The sequence below is a fragment of the Xyrauchen texanus genome, chromosome 10, assembly GCF_025860055.1.
Source record: "Xyrauchen texanus isolate HMW12.3.18 chromosome 10, RBS_HiC_50CHRs, whole genome shotgun sequence".
Lineage (NCBI taxonomy): Eukaryota > Metazoa > Chordata > Actinopteri > Cypriniformes > Catostomidae > Xyrauchen > Xyrauchen texanus.
Window position 1 is genome coordinate 47,220,590 of NC_068285.1, and position 13,593 is coordinate 47,234,182.

Genomic DNA, 13,593 nt, shown 5'->3' on the forward strand with positions numbered 1-13,593 from the left:
ACTGATGTCAGCTTTTTAGGAATTATCAAGTCATGCCAAACCATGCACGCAGTAGCCTGCTTGCTTTTATGTTATAACAGTGGTTTGTGTGTTAATGCTTTAATAACAAATAATTTATCGGGAGCATCTATGCTGATGTGTATGGTGGCGACACGTAGGCTAACTTGAAAGTATTTGGAGGTACAGAAAAAAAGTCTTTTTGCGGGCGGGAGCGGGACAAAACATAAATGTTGCGGGCGGGAGAAAGTAATATAGAAAGTAGTTGAGAACGTCAGTTATAACGACCCACGTATTAAACAATAGTCGGGTTTAAATCATTTAAATGATTAGATTTGTTTTCTTAAAATTTCCATATAATATTTTGTGTTATGGGATCAAATCACCTGGATATTTAGAGTAAGAACATACAAACTTTGGCATACAGTACTAATTTAGAATGCAATATCTTTTTAGTTTTTTTTTTTTTTAAGATTGTTTATAATTACTCTAGCCTAATGTTTAAAATGTGTCACTGTAATTTGCCTTCACATTGACATTATTTTAAACTGTCCAAACATCATAGTTTAACATTGAAGTGGTCAAGGGTTAAACTTGTTATGGACAAATACATAAATATGGTTTGATCTGATGTACGGTTAATATCTCCATAAATACTGGGGCATGACCTGATTTACATAACCTTTTTTTTTTTTTTTTTTTTTTTACATTATTAAAGATATTAGAAAACTAATGAAAAGCCCTAGAGTAACATGATCATAATAGTTAGTTTGTGGATAACTCTTAAAATAATGTTGGGTTCATCACCTTTTAAAAACCACTGCCTCACTGTACAGTAAGATTTATTTTTATTTTTTTTCTGATATTGATATTCTACTTTGAGTATGCAACCCATTGTTTAGTGTCTGATGAGATGACAGAATAGGTATTATTACTATATGTTGAGATGGGGGCATGTGACAATGTTCAGTCCATGTTTACACAGATACATCAGGGTATTCATAGATAGAAATTATCCAGTTTAACAGCTATAGTTCTGACTCCTCCTGAGAAGGGAACATCAGCACATTCTACTGTCTGAAAAACTTACAATAATATGAAATTCCCAGATATATGTTCTTAGTTCTTTTTAAGCGTGTTCACGTTGGCCTAATTGGATTAAATTGAAACTTTTAAAGTTTTTGTTTAGTTTACACTTTCATAGGGGACATCACAGCACAATAACTATATGTAGGCCTAGCACAAGATGGGAAAAGTTTTATTAATTCTTGTTTACTTGTGTTCATTTAATTTATTTTTATTTTAGAGCATTTAAAGTGCTTCTTAATGATATTTTATTTATTACACAAGTTAATTTATTTATTTTTGTAACCCATCAGCCCTCTGTGTCTAAATAAGTAATAAAAGTCCCAGAGTTAAAAAATTTGTAAAACTAGCCTGTGTGCGACTTGGTATGACTTGATGACTAAGTTGCGACTTGACCCTTACAACAGAATGACTTGACTTGACCCTTACAACAGAATGACTTGACTTGACTTTGACTTACAATGTTAAGACTTGGACTTGACTTGAGACTTGCATTTAGTGACTTACTCCCACCTCTGCGCTGACCGCACCGACAATGACAGTTTTTGTGTTTATTTACATTGCACCCGGACCGTATTATATTAACTTTAAGGATGAAATAAAGATATATCGCCAAGCTATGATCGGTGTTATTTTTTCTGGCCACCAGTTCAGTGTCTGTCTGCGCTGTGTCCATCTTCACCTGATTTCCACGCTGCACACCGGAAACTCGCATTACGTGACCATACGTGCCACTCCCTAAACTGAGACTGACTGGTCATCTTTTTATTAGCCATGTAGAAAATTTACTTTTATTTAATATAATCGCAGCATTTTGCCATCATATAAGCGCACAGGCTGACATCGCGATTGCGATTATGATTAATTGTGCAGCACGATTACACTAGGAATTTTTCATGGTGACCGAAGCTTCCAGTGCAAGAGAATGCTACATACATGCGCGTGTGTGTGTGTGTGTGTGTGTGTGTGCGTGTCACAAAATCCAGTGATGTGCTTCAGGTGGGCCAACACCAGTCTCATATAATTTAATGATCACAGATGTCAGAGCGATGGGTCTGTAGTCATTAAGTCCTTTTGATAATGGGTTTCTTTGGAACGGGCAGCATTTGAAGCAGCAGGAAACTTCACACCGCTCCAGTGATCTATTGAAGATGGGGGGCCATCCGGTCGGCACAGGATTGTAGAAAAGTGGGTGAAACACCATCTGGGACCTGCGCTTCTCTTGTCTTCTGTTTCCAGAAGACCCGGTGTACACATCATCCTCACAGATCTTAAGTCTATGTTGAGTAGCAGGAGAGGGGAGGAGCTATAAATGTTTGTATGTTGTGAAGGTCGGAGCGGGTGTGGGGTGTGACTGGGCTTTTCAAATCTACAGTAAACATATTCAAGTCATCAGCCATTTGTTGATTCCCTACAATGCTGGGGGATGGGATCTTGTAGTTTGTAAAGTCTTTCAGGTCTCTCCACACTGATACAGGGTTGTTAGCTGAAAACAGCTTTTCAGAATAGCTTCTTTTAGTCACTGTAATCTCCTTTGTCAGTCTGTATTTGGCCTAATTATACAAGATTTAGAGTCCTAAAGCTACATGTGGGATATGCGATATGCATCCTTTATTGTTGTGTAGCAGTGATCCAGAATATTTCGGTCTCTGGTGGGGCATGTAATGTGCTGTCTGTATTTGGGCAGTTCATATGTGAGATTTGCCTTTGTTAAAATCTCCAAGAATAATAATAAGTGAGTCTGGGTGTTGTTGCTCCATGTCTGTAATCTGATAAGCCAGCTGTTGCAGCGCTGCGCGCTCTCACCAGTGTGGAGGTATATAATCACTCACAAGAAAACACGAAGAAAACTTCCATGGCAAGTAGACAGGCTAATAGTTGAGCACCTCTAAATTAGGACGGCACATCATCTTCTGCGTTGTTACATCTGTACACCAACATACTTTGATGTAAAAACACGTTCCACCGCCTCTCGTTTTCCCTGTTAAATCCACGGTGCAATCTGCTCTGAACAGCAGGAAGCCCGGCAGATGTAATGCCCTGTCCAAAATGGCTTCACTCAGCCAGGTTTCCGTGAAGCTCAATGCAGCAGAATTAATGTTGATTTTATCACCAAGTATTTCTACTTTTTAAATCATAGACGTCTCAAAGATATCTGCTGAATATCTCATTGATATTTGAGTGGAAATGTCCTGTAGACATATTGCAGATGAGCAAACAATTGAATTGATATCTTTTAGATATAAACGCACACGTCAAATAGACGTCTAGATGCGTGTTAACCTGATTTTAGAGTGATAAAATCACTTACCAACCTTTTCTGTGTAAAGTTATTTAAAATTTTACAAACAAACTTTAAGCTGTAGAGTTGTTAAAATTGCAGGTTTAAGGGATAGTTCACCCCCAAAAAAATGTATTCTCATTTACTCCCCAGATGTGTATGACTTCTGCAGAACACACATTATGGTTATCAAAGAAAATTTCAGCTCTGTTGGTCCATACAACACAAATGAATGGTGACAAATTTTCACATTCCAAAAATCACAAAGGCATCAAAAAAGGTGTCCATACAAGTCATATGTTTATAGGTGTGGGTGAAAAGGTCAATATTTTGTGCAAGAAATTCTCCTCCTGCCCAGTAGGGTGTGATATGCACAAAGAATGTCAATCACCAAAAACAAAATAATGCAAAACTGAAAGTTTAAGTGGAGATTGAGCAGGGAGGAGAATTTATAGTAAAAAAAAAGGACTTAAATAGTCATCTGTTTCTCACCCAACCTATCATATTGCTTCTGTAGACATTGATTTAACCACTGGAGTTATGGATTACATTTATGCTGACTTATGTTATTTTTTTAATCGCTTTTGTTGTTGTTGACGTCAACAACAAAAGCGAGAGGAAGTTTTCTCTCCCCCCTTTTAAAAATTGAAGAGCATATTTACTTATATGAGCCCATTTAATATCCCGTTTGTTTCCTAATTTCAAACATAATTTAAACAGAACACACATTTTACATAGGAGGAAAGGCTCCTCATTACCATGGTTAGGTCAGTGTTGCTAGTCTTGAATGATAACAAATGAATGTATTTATGAAAAAATAAATACTAGTTGAAACACATCTTGAAACTTTAACTACAACTGCTACTGTTGATATAAAATGAGGTCTAATAGATTCTAAGGATAGATTAATTCATATGAAGTTATAACATGTTGTCAAAATATAAACGTTACTTTTACTCATGTAAAATCATGAACCAATTTTGTAAAGTTGATGATGTGTAATGAAAAAACAAAATGAGCGCATAGCACAGTGTTGCTCTTTTCCTCCTCAGTGCTGTTTGGCATGTCAGGGCTGCTACTGTTTGTGGGGTTTGGCTTGACTTCCTACATAACGCTTTAAACTAGAACGGTCTCCCTAGAATTGAAATGGGTCACATCAGTTTTAAGGTCTGCGCTCTGTAATATCAAGGGAAGCCCAGTTGTTGCACGTGTGCACCAGAGAGCAGAGTAGATCATGATCACGAGCTGACAAGTCTGACAGACAGCCGAGGAGGAAAAAAGATGCGCAGGTGAGATTCTCCATCCGGTTGAATTTTTTTCTCAATACCATTGATTTAGCAAATGTACATGGTATGATAACCGTCAATTATCCTACTGTGAAACCGGTATACCGCTACAACACTTCTTCCTAAATAATGTATTTTTCCCACCTTGTTTATTGTCTCATGAAATTCTTTCTGTTTTGGAACAAATTCTTGCAAACAGTGTTTACACAAACATTTTAATTAAGATATTTTATTCAGTCATTTTTATAAAACGGCACCAATTACCAAAAAAACCTCAGATTTGTATCTTTAACTCCACATTGTCATATAAACAGCCATTCAGTAATAACTCTGAATTCTTGGTTCGAGTCAGTAACTTTTTGTTTCACTAAAAAGAACAGGCTGATAAAAAGTTATCCGTTCAGTAGGAAATGTGCTCTTATGTTTGCAGTGTAGATTCAAAGAACTGGCTCTACAACTGGATGTGCTGCTAATTCAATAGTGGTTTTTCAGTGCTGTTGTGTGGTTGCAGAAAACACTGTCGGAGTATTTTAGCACGGTTTTCAGTTCACATTGGCAGAAGAATGCACATAGTTGAACTGTTAATGGAATTGAAAGTCAGAAATCACTTGGTTACGTTTATTTTATTAAAAAAAGAAACTATAAACCGTTCTGAACTATAAATCTGTTTTCAGTAACCAACTCTAGTCAACGGTTCCTTCAGCAGCCCCATCATAAAGGAAAGGCTTTGAGGCTTTTGAAATATATTGAAGTTCCATAAGTGGGATGTTTTAGACATGTTAAAAGGGATACCACTTGATTTAATGATAAAGCATCACTTGTATGACACCGGGTAAATTATGGATTTACCTTTTTTTTTTACCTCCAGACTTCTTGAAGAGGGTAAAGTGGCAGAAGCTGATAAACGGAAGGATGAAATGGAGGGAAAACAGCGGGACAGACGGAAGGAACTAGCCAAGAAGGGAGAGGAGCATCTCCCACGTTTCTTTAAGTGAGTCCCAGTGTGTTGTCACCTAGTGTATCTAATTTATGAGTACCCTGCCAGAAATAAACACTGATTTCATTTTATATATATATATATATATCAGTGAGGAAAATAAGTATTTGAACACCCTGCTATTTTGCAAGTTCTCCCACTTGGAAATCATGGAGGGGTCTGAAATTGTCATCGTAGGTGCATGTCCACTGTGAGAGACATAATCTAAAAAAAAAAAAATCCAGAAATCGCAATGTATGATTTTTTAACTATTTATTTGTATGATACAGCTGCAAATAAGTATTTGAACACCTGTCTATCAGCTAGAATTCTGACCCTCAAAGACCTGTTAGTCTGCCTTTAAAATGTCCACCTCCACTCCATTTATTATCCTAAATTAGATGCACCTGTTTGAGGTCGTTAGCTGCATAAAGACACCTGTCCACCCCATACAATCAGTAAGAATCTAACTACTAACATGGCCAAGACCAAAGAGCTGTCCAAAGACACTAGAGACAAAATTGTACACCTCCACAAGGCTGGAAAGGGCTACGGGAAATTGCCAAGCAGCTTGGTGAAAAAAGGTCCACTGTTGGAGCAATCATTAGAAAATGGAAGAAGCTAAACATGACTGTCAATCTCCCTCGGACTGGGGCTCCATGCAAGATCTCACCTCGTGGGGTCTCGATCCTAAGAAAGGTGAGAAATCAGCCCAGAACTACACGGGAGGAGCTGGTCAATGACCTGAAAAGAGCTGGGACCACCGCTTCCAAGGTTACTGTTGGTAATACACTAAGACGCCATGGTTTGAAATCATGCATGGCACGGAAGGTTCCCCTGCTTAAACCAGCACATGTCAAGGCCCGTCTTAAGTTTGCCAATGACCATTTGGATGATCCAGAGGAGTCATGGGAGAAAGTCATGTGGTCAGATGAGACCAAAATAGAACCTTTTGGTCATAATTCCACTAACCGTGTTTGGAGGAAGAAGAATGATGAGTACCATCCCAAGAACACCATCCCTACTGTGAAGCATGGGGTGGAAGCATCATGCTTTGGGGGTGTTTTTCTGCACATGGGACAGGGCGACTGCACTGTATTAAGGAGAGGATGACCGGGGCCATGTATTGCGAGATTTTGGGGAACAACCTCCTTCCCTCAGTTAGAGCATTGAAGATGGGTCGAGGCTGGGTCTTCCAACATGACAATGACCCGAAGCACACAGCCAGGATAACCAAGGAGTGGCTCTTTAAGAAGCATATCAAGGTTCTGGCGTGGCCTAGCCAGTCTCCAGACCTAAACCCAATAGAGAATCTTTGGAGGGAGCTCAAACTCCGTGTTTCTCAGCGACAGCCCAGAAACCTGACTGATCTAGAGAAGATCTGTGTGGAGGAGTGGGCCAAAATCCCTCCTGCAGTGTGTGCAAACCTGGTGGAAAAACTACAGGAAACGTTTGACCTCTGTAATTGCAAACAAAGGCTACTGTAACAAATATTAACATTGATTTTCTCAGGTGTTGAAATACTTATTTGCAGCTGTATCATACAAATAAATAGTTAAAAAATCATACATTGTGATTTCTGGATTTTTTTTTTAGATTATGTCTCTCACAGTGGACATGTACCTACGATGACAATTTCAGACCCCTCCATGATTTCTAAGTGGGAGAACTTGCAAAATAGCAGGGTGTTCAAATACTTATTTTCCTCACTGTATATATATATATATATATATATATTTGTTTGTTTGTTTGTTTGTTTGTGTGTGTACATGTTAATGCATATTGATTTTGTTATTATTAACTATGTACAATAATTTTTTCTTTGATCAGAAAAAAAGTGGATCACGCTGGACGAGAAGTGTGGGTGACGAACGGAACCTACTGGAAGGTTCGTGAGAGTCCAGGATTTGCAAACACTGACAATCTGGATTTGTGGTGTTGATGGGAATGGTGATGTCACAGTATTTTGTTAAAGATTAACTTGTCACTAGTGTTAGTGGATGTATATAGATGTATTTTACATAACTGGTGTGAATTTTTATAAATTACTAACCAAAGAGCTCCTCTACTGACAATGAAGCTATTCACAGACTTCTGCATGAGTGCTGCTGGTGACTGTTCACGGGGGTTTGTGGGTATCTTGTGTGGAACAGTGGTGCCATGAGGAATGAGTTTTGGGAGTATTTTTTATTTTTTTCCCCGAACCATGATATTCCTCAAGCCACACATCTCTCAATTTTACTGATGTCAGTGATGGAATAGTGATTTAATTGTGTTAATGTGCAAAGTACTCTCTAGGTTATCAGGAATCTGCTATATGAAAATATTGTTTGAATTTTTCCTTTACATAAAAATATGTGCAGACTTTAAAAATTTAAGCTCAACAATCAAAAAGCCTGAATATTATATCAATTTTTTTCCCTCAGACTGTAATGGACTGTTGGATGTTACACTAAGGGGCATGTAGTGATCTCATTTATTAATATCAATCTTAGTGGTTTAATACAAATGTTTTAAGTTTCCTGTATCTGTTTGACTGTGTGTAAATATTTCCTGTCTGTAGTGTTTACTCTTAATTTTAAGAGCTGGATGTAATATCTCTCATGGAATGCTATTAGATGATCTTGCTGTATGATGTACTTTAATACTATGTAATTCCTCAAACAGTTAAAACAATGTAGTTGAAATGATGAAAACTAGATTTAATTGTAGTTTTTAACTAAACCTGCTGACAAGAGTTTTATATCTTAGTGACAATCTAATCGGGTTCTGTGCAATTTTTTTGTACAAATGCATTTCTAAGTAGATGAGACTTGAATAAATATTAAATTTGAACATCATGAGTTCGTACATTTTGTATTTTTAAAAACATATTTTTAGCATAACAGCATTTGATCAGATTTTATTCTGATTTATGCCATGCACATAGTCATGTGATTTTTAATAATTTGCTCTTAACTGGACCAATGTCATCACCTAGCACTTGAAACTCTGCTCTGGGTATTCTGAAATGGCGGACACACAGCCTGTCATCAAAATTATTGATGTCTGATAGTTCTGGAAGGTAATTGTAGCCACTCTCGCTCCAAGACACAAGTCATCTGCCACAGTTCTAGCAAATGTGAAGTTTTATTTGCATACACTAAACCCCATGTAAGTTTATGACTGTAACCTTTGTTCCCTGAAAGAAATGAAAAGCTAGGCGCTAGGGATTACCTCCGCAGGTATAACCCATCTCTGAAGATTCTTAAATTCACACCAATATTAATTGGCAGTTAGCACGTCATATGACATATGCTCTGTGTGTGTGTGTGTGTGTGTGTATAATAAATATATATATATATATATATATATACACACACACACATACAGCGCTATTGCTTCAGAATATTCAACTGAAGGGTACAGAGCGACGAGACGGAAGGATGGTGGGCTAATGCATAATTTCATTTGACTCCTTTCAGGGAACTCGTGTTGCAGTCGTAACCTTATCTTTCCAATTAAAGTCAGTCATTTCAATGCTGCGTCACTTTATGCTGATGCTAAAGGGAATATACACTCACCTAAAGGATTATTAGGAACACCATACTAATACTGTGTTTGACCCCCTTTCGCCTTCAGAACTGCCTTAATTCTACGTGGCATTGATTCAACAAGGTGCTGAAAGCATTCTTTAGAAATGTTGGCCCATATTGATAGGATAGCATCTTGCAGTTGATGGAGATTTGTGGGATGCACATCCAGGGCACGAAGCTCCCGTTCCACCACATCCCATAGATGCTCTATTGGGTTAAATCACCTTTCTATCCCATTCTGACATTCAGTTTGGAGTTCAGGAGATTGTCTTCACCAGGACCACACCCCTAAATGCATTGAAGCAACTGCCATGTGATTGGTTGATTAGATAATTGCATTAATGAGAAATTGAACAGGTGTTCCTAATAATCCTTTAGGTGAGTGTATACCACACACAATGAATACCTATTTGCCAATGGGTAGTAGAAGACACTCACGGAGTCTCCTCTTCATATCATAAGGGAGAAGCAGAATATAGAATAGATGGATATATATGCCGATGATGCTAACCAATTTGGGTAGTGCAGTCATCGCAGGATGAATTGAGTCATTGACGAGTGAATATATATTTGGTTAGTGCTAGTATATAAGGCACTAACCAAATGGGTAGTGAAAATGTATATAATGTGACTGCTGACTATGCTGGTAGTAAGCAACAGAATACACTGTGTAGCTCTTTACAGCAAGCACATGGAAAGAGAGAGAGGAGACAACCAGGTTGTATAAGGAAAGTGCAAGGGAAAGCCCAACCTACAGCTAGACCGATATCTTAAAGGGAAACACCATTAGACAATGCCCATGCTCACTAGTCGAGTGAGCTTTTACTCCAATAGGGTACTGGATGCATTGAGAGTCATATGCGAGCGCAATGGCATCCATTATCCAATTTGAAAACCTTTGTTTGGAGACGGCTAAATCTTTTAATCGGCCTGTGACAAAGAACTGAACCGGCAGTCTCATTTGTCTCAAACATTCGACATATGCATGCATTGCTCTTACAGGACACAGCGTGTGTAGCCTCTCCACTTTGTTTGAAGCAAATGGAGGTGAGGAAGCCTTGAAGGGTAATAACCAGTGTCTTGAATTGAGTGGACATGTAGCCTTTCTTGGGTTTAAAAACAGCTTTTGACAAGCCTGGCCCAGACTTTTAGCAGGAATCATTGAGCAGCGCTTGAAAGTCCCCAACACGTTTCACTGAAGCCAAAGCGAGAAGCAACACAGTCTTTAAAGAGAGTATGCGTAAACTCACTGTATCTGGCACAGTTATGGGCGAGAGAATCTCAACCATGTAAGAATTACACAAAGGATGTCTGCCTATTGATAGACCGCCAACTGGGATATGTCTGGTTGCTGTGAAAGCTACATACACTTTGAGCACAGACTGGATGAGAACCGCTTCTAAATGTTCTTTCAGATAGGCTGTACGGTGCATTGTACAAGGTCCTTGCATCGAGAGGAACACCAGTCAGTGAACATTTGCCATTTAAAGGTGTTTAATTGTCTTGTTGAAGGGGCTCTGTTTTGTAATATGGTGTCAAGCACCGGTTGCGAGATCCCATGCACATCGGTTGTGCACCATTCAGTGTCCACACGTGAAGTTTCCAAAATTGAAGTCGTGGATACCAAATGATGGCCCCCAACTTCATGAGCAGATCCCTGCTCAGTTGAATCTACCATTTGGGGGGCAATCCAAGAGCTCCTTTAACTCTGGGATCCATGGGCAGTTGGGCCATTCTGGTGACCAGAAGTGCCGTTTCCTCCTCCGGAATTTTGCAGTAAGTGGATGGGAGAGAATGCATTCTGGTGTCCCTCTTGACATTTGTAGGCTAGAGCATCCAGTAGAGCATGAGTCCGGAAGTACCACAGGTGACAAAGTGTTCTCTCTGGTGATGCAAATAGATAGTATTTGAGGAAGCCAAAATGTATCTATTTGCATCATCATATCATCATAACTGTCTGAGTACAAAGTCTCCATTCTCCTTGTATAGCGAGAGTAGACCTCAGAGATGAAGGTGCGCTAACTTCGTCAATGCCCATGACCGAACTCACACTTGGTGATTTATGTAAGCCAGAACTGCCGTGTTTGTTCTAATCAGATCGTGAAACCCTAGTTCCAGACAACTTATGTGCCAGGTCGTTTGAGCCAGGCACTAAAAATGTAATGGTTTTCATTTCGGTTCTTTCTCAGCAAAATCTGGTTAATAGCATATAAATATAATAAAATGACAGTACTCTGTGCTAAGGGGTGGGTGAAATACCAATTGTAGTGATGCCAGATCTCGCAAAAGAGACAAGCAACCTGGTCTGGAAAAATTAGGCAAAGAAATGTAATGCAGCAGTTTCCTTAAGGAGTAAAGTTAAATTTTTATAATTTAAAAATAATTTCAGCAACATGAAGTGGTGTAGGACCAAAAGTGTATGGTGATAAACCTTTTGGCTTTTGGTTTCATTTTTAAATCATCAGAACGAAATTAACCGGTTGTAACCAGTTACCAGCTGTGACGAGGAGGAAGGCGTGGCCGGGCCATGATGGTGCACGGCCAGCAATGTATCAGCTGATCAGCAGGAGAGCGAAATAAAGGGGAGCCGGAGGTGCCAGTTTGAGAGAGAGTGACACACGGCCACATTGTGCGTGTGTCCTTATGTTTTATGATAGTTGTTGACTGTTCAGCCAGATCCCGCCACCTCATTGCCCATCCTTAAACTGTTACAGTGGTTCCGAAACCCAGGAGGGAGGAGGGATACGCAGTCGCGGAGTCCTCACTGCTGCCATCTGCCAGGGGAGCAGCCATGGCCATCTGCCTGAGGACAGAGGGGTCGCTGCCAGCCGTCGAGAGCCAGAAGAACCGCTGCCATCCGCCGAAGGAGGAGAGGAGTGGTTCCGGCTGCCAGGGGCCAGAGGACTTGCTGCCATCCGCCGGAGGAGAAGCGAGCTAGCGTCAGTTCTAGAGATAGAGATAGACGTATGCAGCCGTGTTGTTAGTAGTAAATATAATATACGTTGTGACAAATGATTTATGGCCTATGATTTATGACCTAATTGGTGTACATTTGACCTTTTGATACCATGTCTACATACATACCAGCATACATACTTCCCCAGAGACAGAGCACAATGATTGTTTCCACATGAAGTTTTTGTTTCAGTGGAAAGATGTTCCTATCCTGAATTATGTTTTTACAAAGATAGACAAACTGTTATAATGGTGTGATGCATATGACTGATACAATGAAATTAAGGTCAGGCTGTTTGACCCCAAAAAGTGTGGGAGAGTTTGCAGGAGTGACCGTGTAACACTGCCCACCTAGTGGTGACCGACCGCATTTCAAACCAACATTCAAACCAACAGGTCTCAAGACTTTACTACAGACCTTCCTGGGCCCGTCGCATCACCAGATGACACAGCTACTTCAGCAAGGAGTGACCCCCCTGTTGGGAATCCTGACATCGGCCATTGGCTCAACAAGTTTTGCATGGAGCTTAGCTACAACAATCTAACGTTCATTTCATCTCATGGATCAGGATGACCGCTTCCGGATGCTGCGACTCTTAAGGGAGATGATGACACTGATGGCATTATTGGTGTAAAGGGTTTCAATTTTATAAAAGCAGTCATAGTGGTCATTCTGGATTATCTCATCGATATAAAATTAAAAGAGTTGTGCTACGGTTGTGAAGTGGATCACCCCAGTCAGATCCAGCACACGTCTTTGTATGATCCTGACAAGTATTTCCTTTAAACCGTTTAAACCTGTGTTAAATCAAGTCATCGGCCAGGCTTTGAAACCATTTGGGTTGACACCGCATCCTCAGAGAATCCATGGAGTTGTTGAAGGCGTGTTGTGTGAAATAAGAGAGTGTGAATTAAGAGCACATTCTACAGAGACTGCGTGAAATCCGTGAGAAGCTGGTGAATGATAGCGGTGAACAGGCTGTCTATGACACAGTGGATGGGTGGAAAGGCTGTTCGGCTGGTTCCAAATTTTGACGCTAACATGGGTAACTGTTGCGGAGCTACTGGACTGATTAAATTTATTCTGAGACATCATCTTCAATGTGAAATAACCAACATGCAGTATAAGATCATTAATGATGAGCGTTCTGGACGAAACAAGCTTGTAAATGAACCCTATATTAACAAACGGCTGATTTGTCTAAAGAAGCACATGGACATAGTCAGGGGTCTATCAAACAACTGGACTGAAATGATACAACTCTATGCCTGCCAGAATGATTCACTCTGTGTGTTTAATGTCTGTAAAATTGTTGACATAATATGCTTATGTACATATGTAACGGATATGTGTGTGATGTTATTGTCAAGAAATGATCAGAGTGCTAGATATGTTTTTGAAAATGTTGATACTCTGGTTAACAAAAATGCAGATAC

The 13,593-nt window shown here is 39.5% G+C and overlaps 1 protein-coding gene across 3 annotated transcripts in view; it reads left to right on the forward strand.

Moving 5' to 3' along the window:
• LOC127650224 (oxysterol-binding protein-related protein 7-like) overlaps positions 1 to 8,433 on the forward strand; it is a 47,503-nt gene extending 39,070 nt beyond the window's left edge. For all 3 annotated transcript variants that reach the window (XM_052135526.1, XM_052135527.1, XM_052135525.1), the window contains exons 21-22: positions 5,519 to 5,641; positions 7,457 to 8,433. In XM_052135526.1, coding sequence (XP_051991486.1) covers positions 5,519 to 5,641; positions 7,457 to 7,568 — 235 coding nt within the window. In that variant the 3' untranslated portion in view covers positions 7,569 to 8,433. The remainder of the gene's footprint in view (positions 1 to 5,518; positions 5,642 to 7,456) is intronic.
• The last annotated feature ends 5,160 nt before the right edge of the window (positions 8,434 to 13,593 follow it).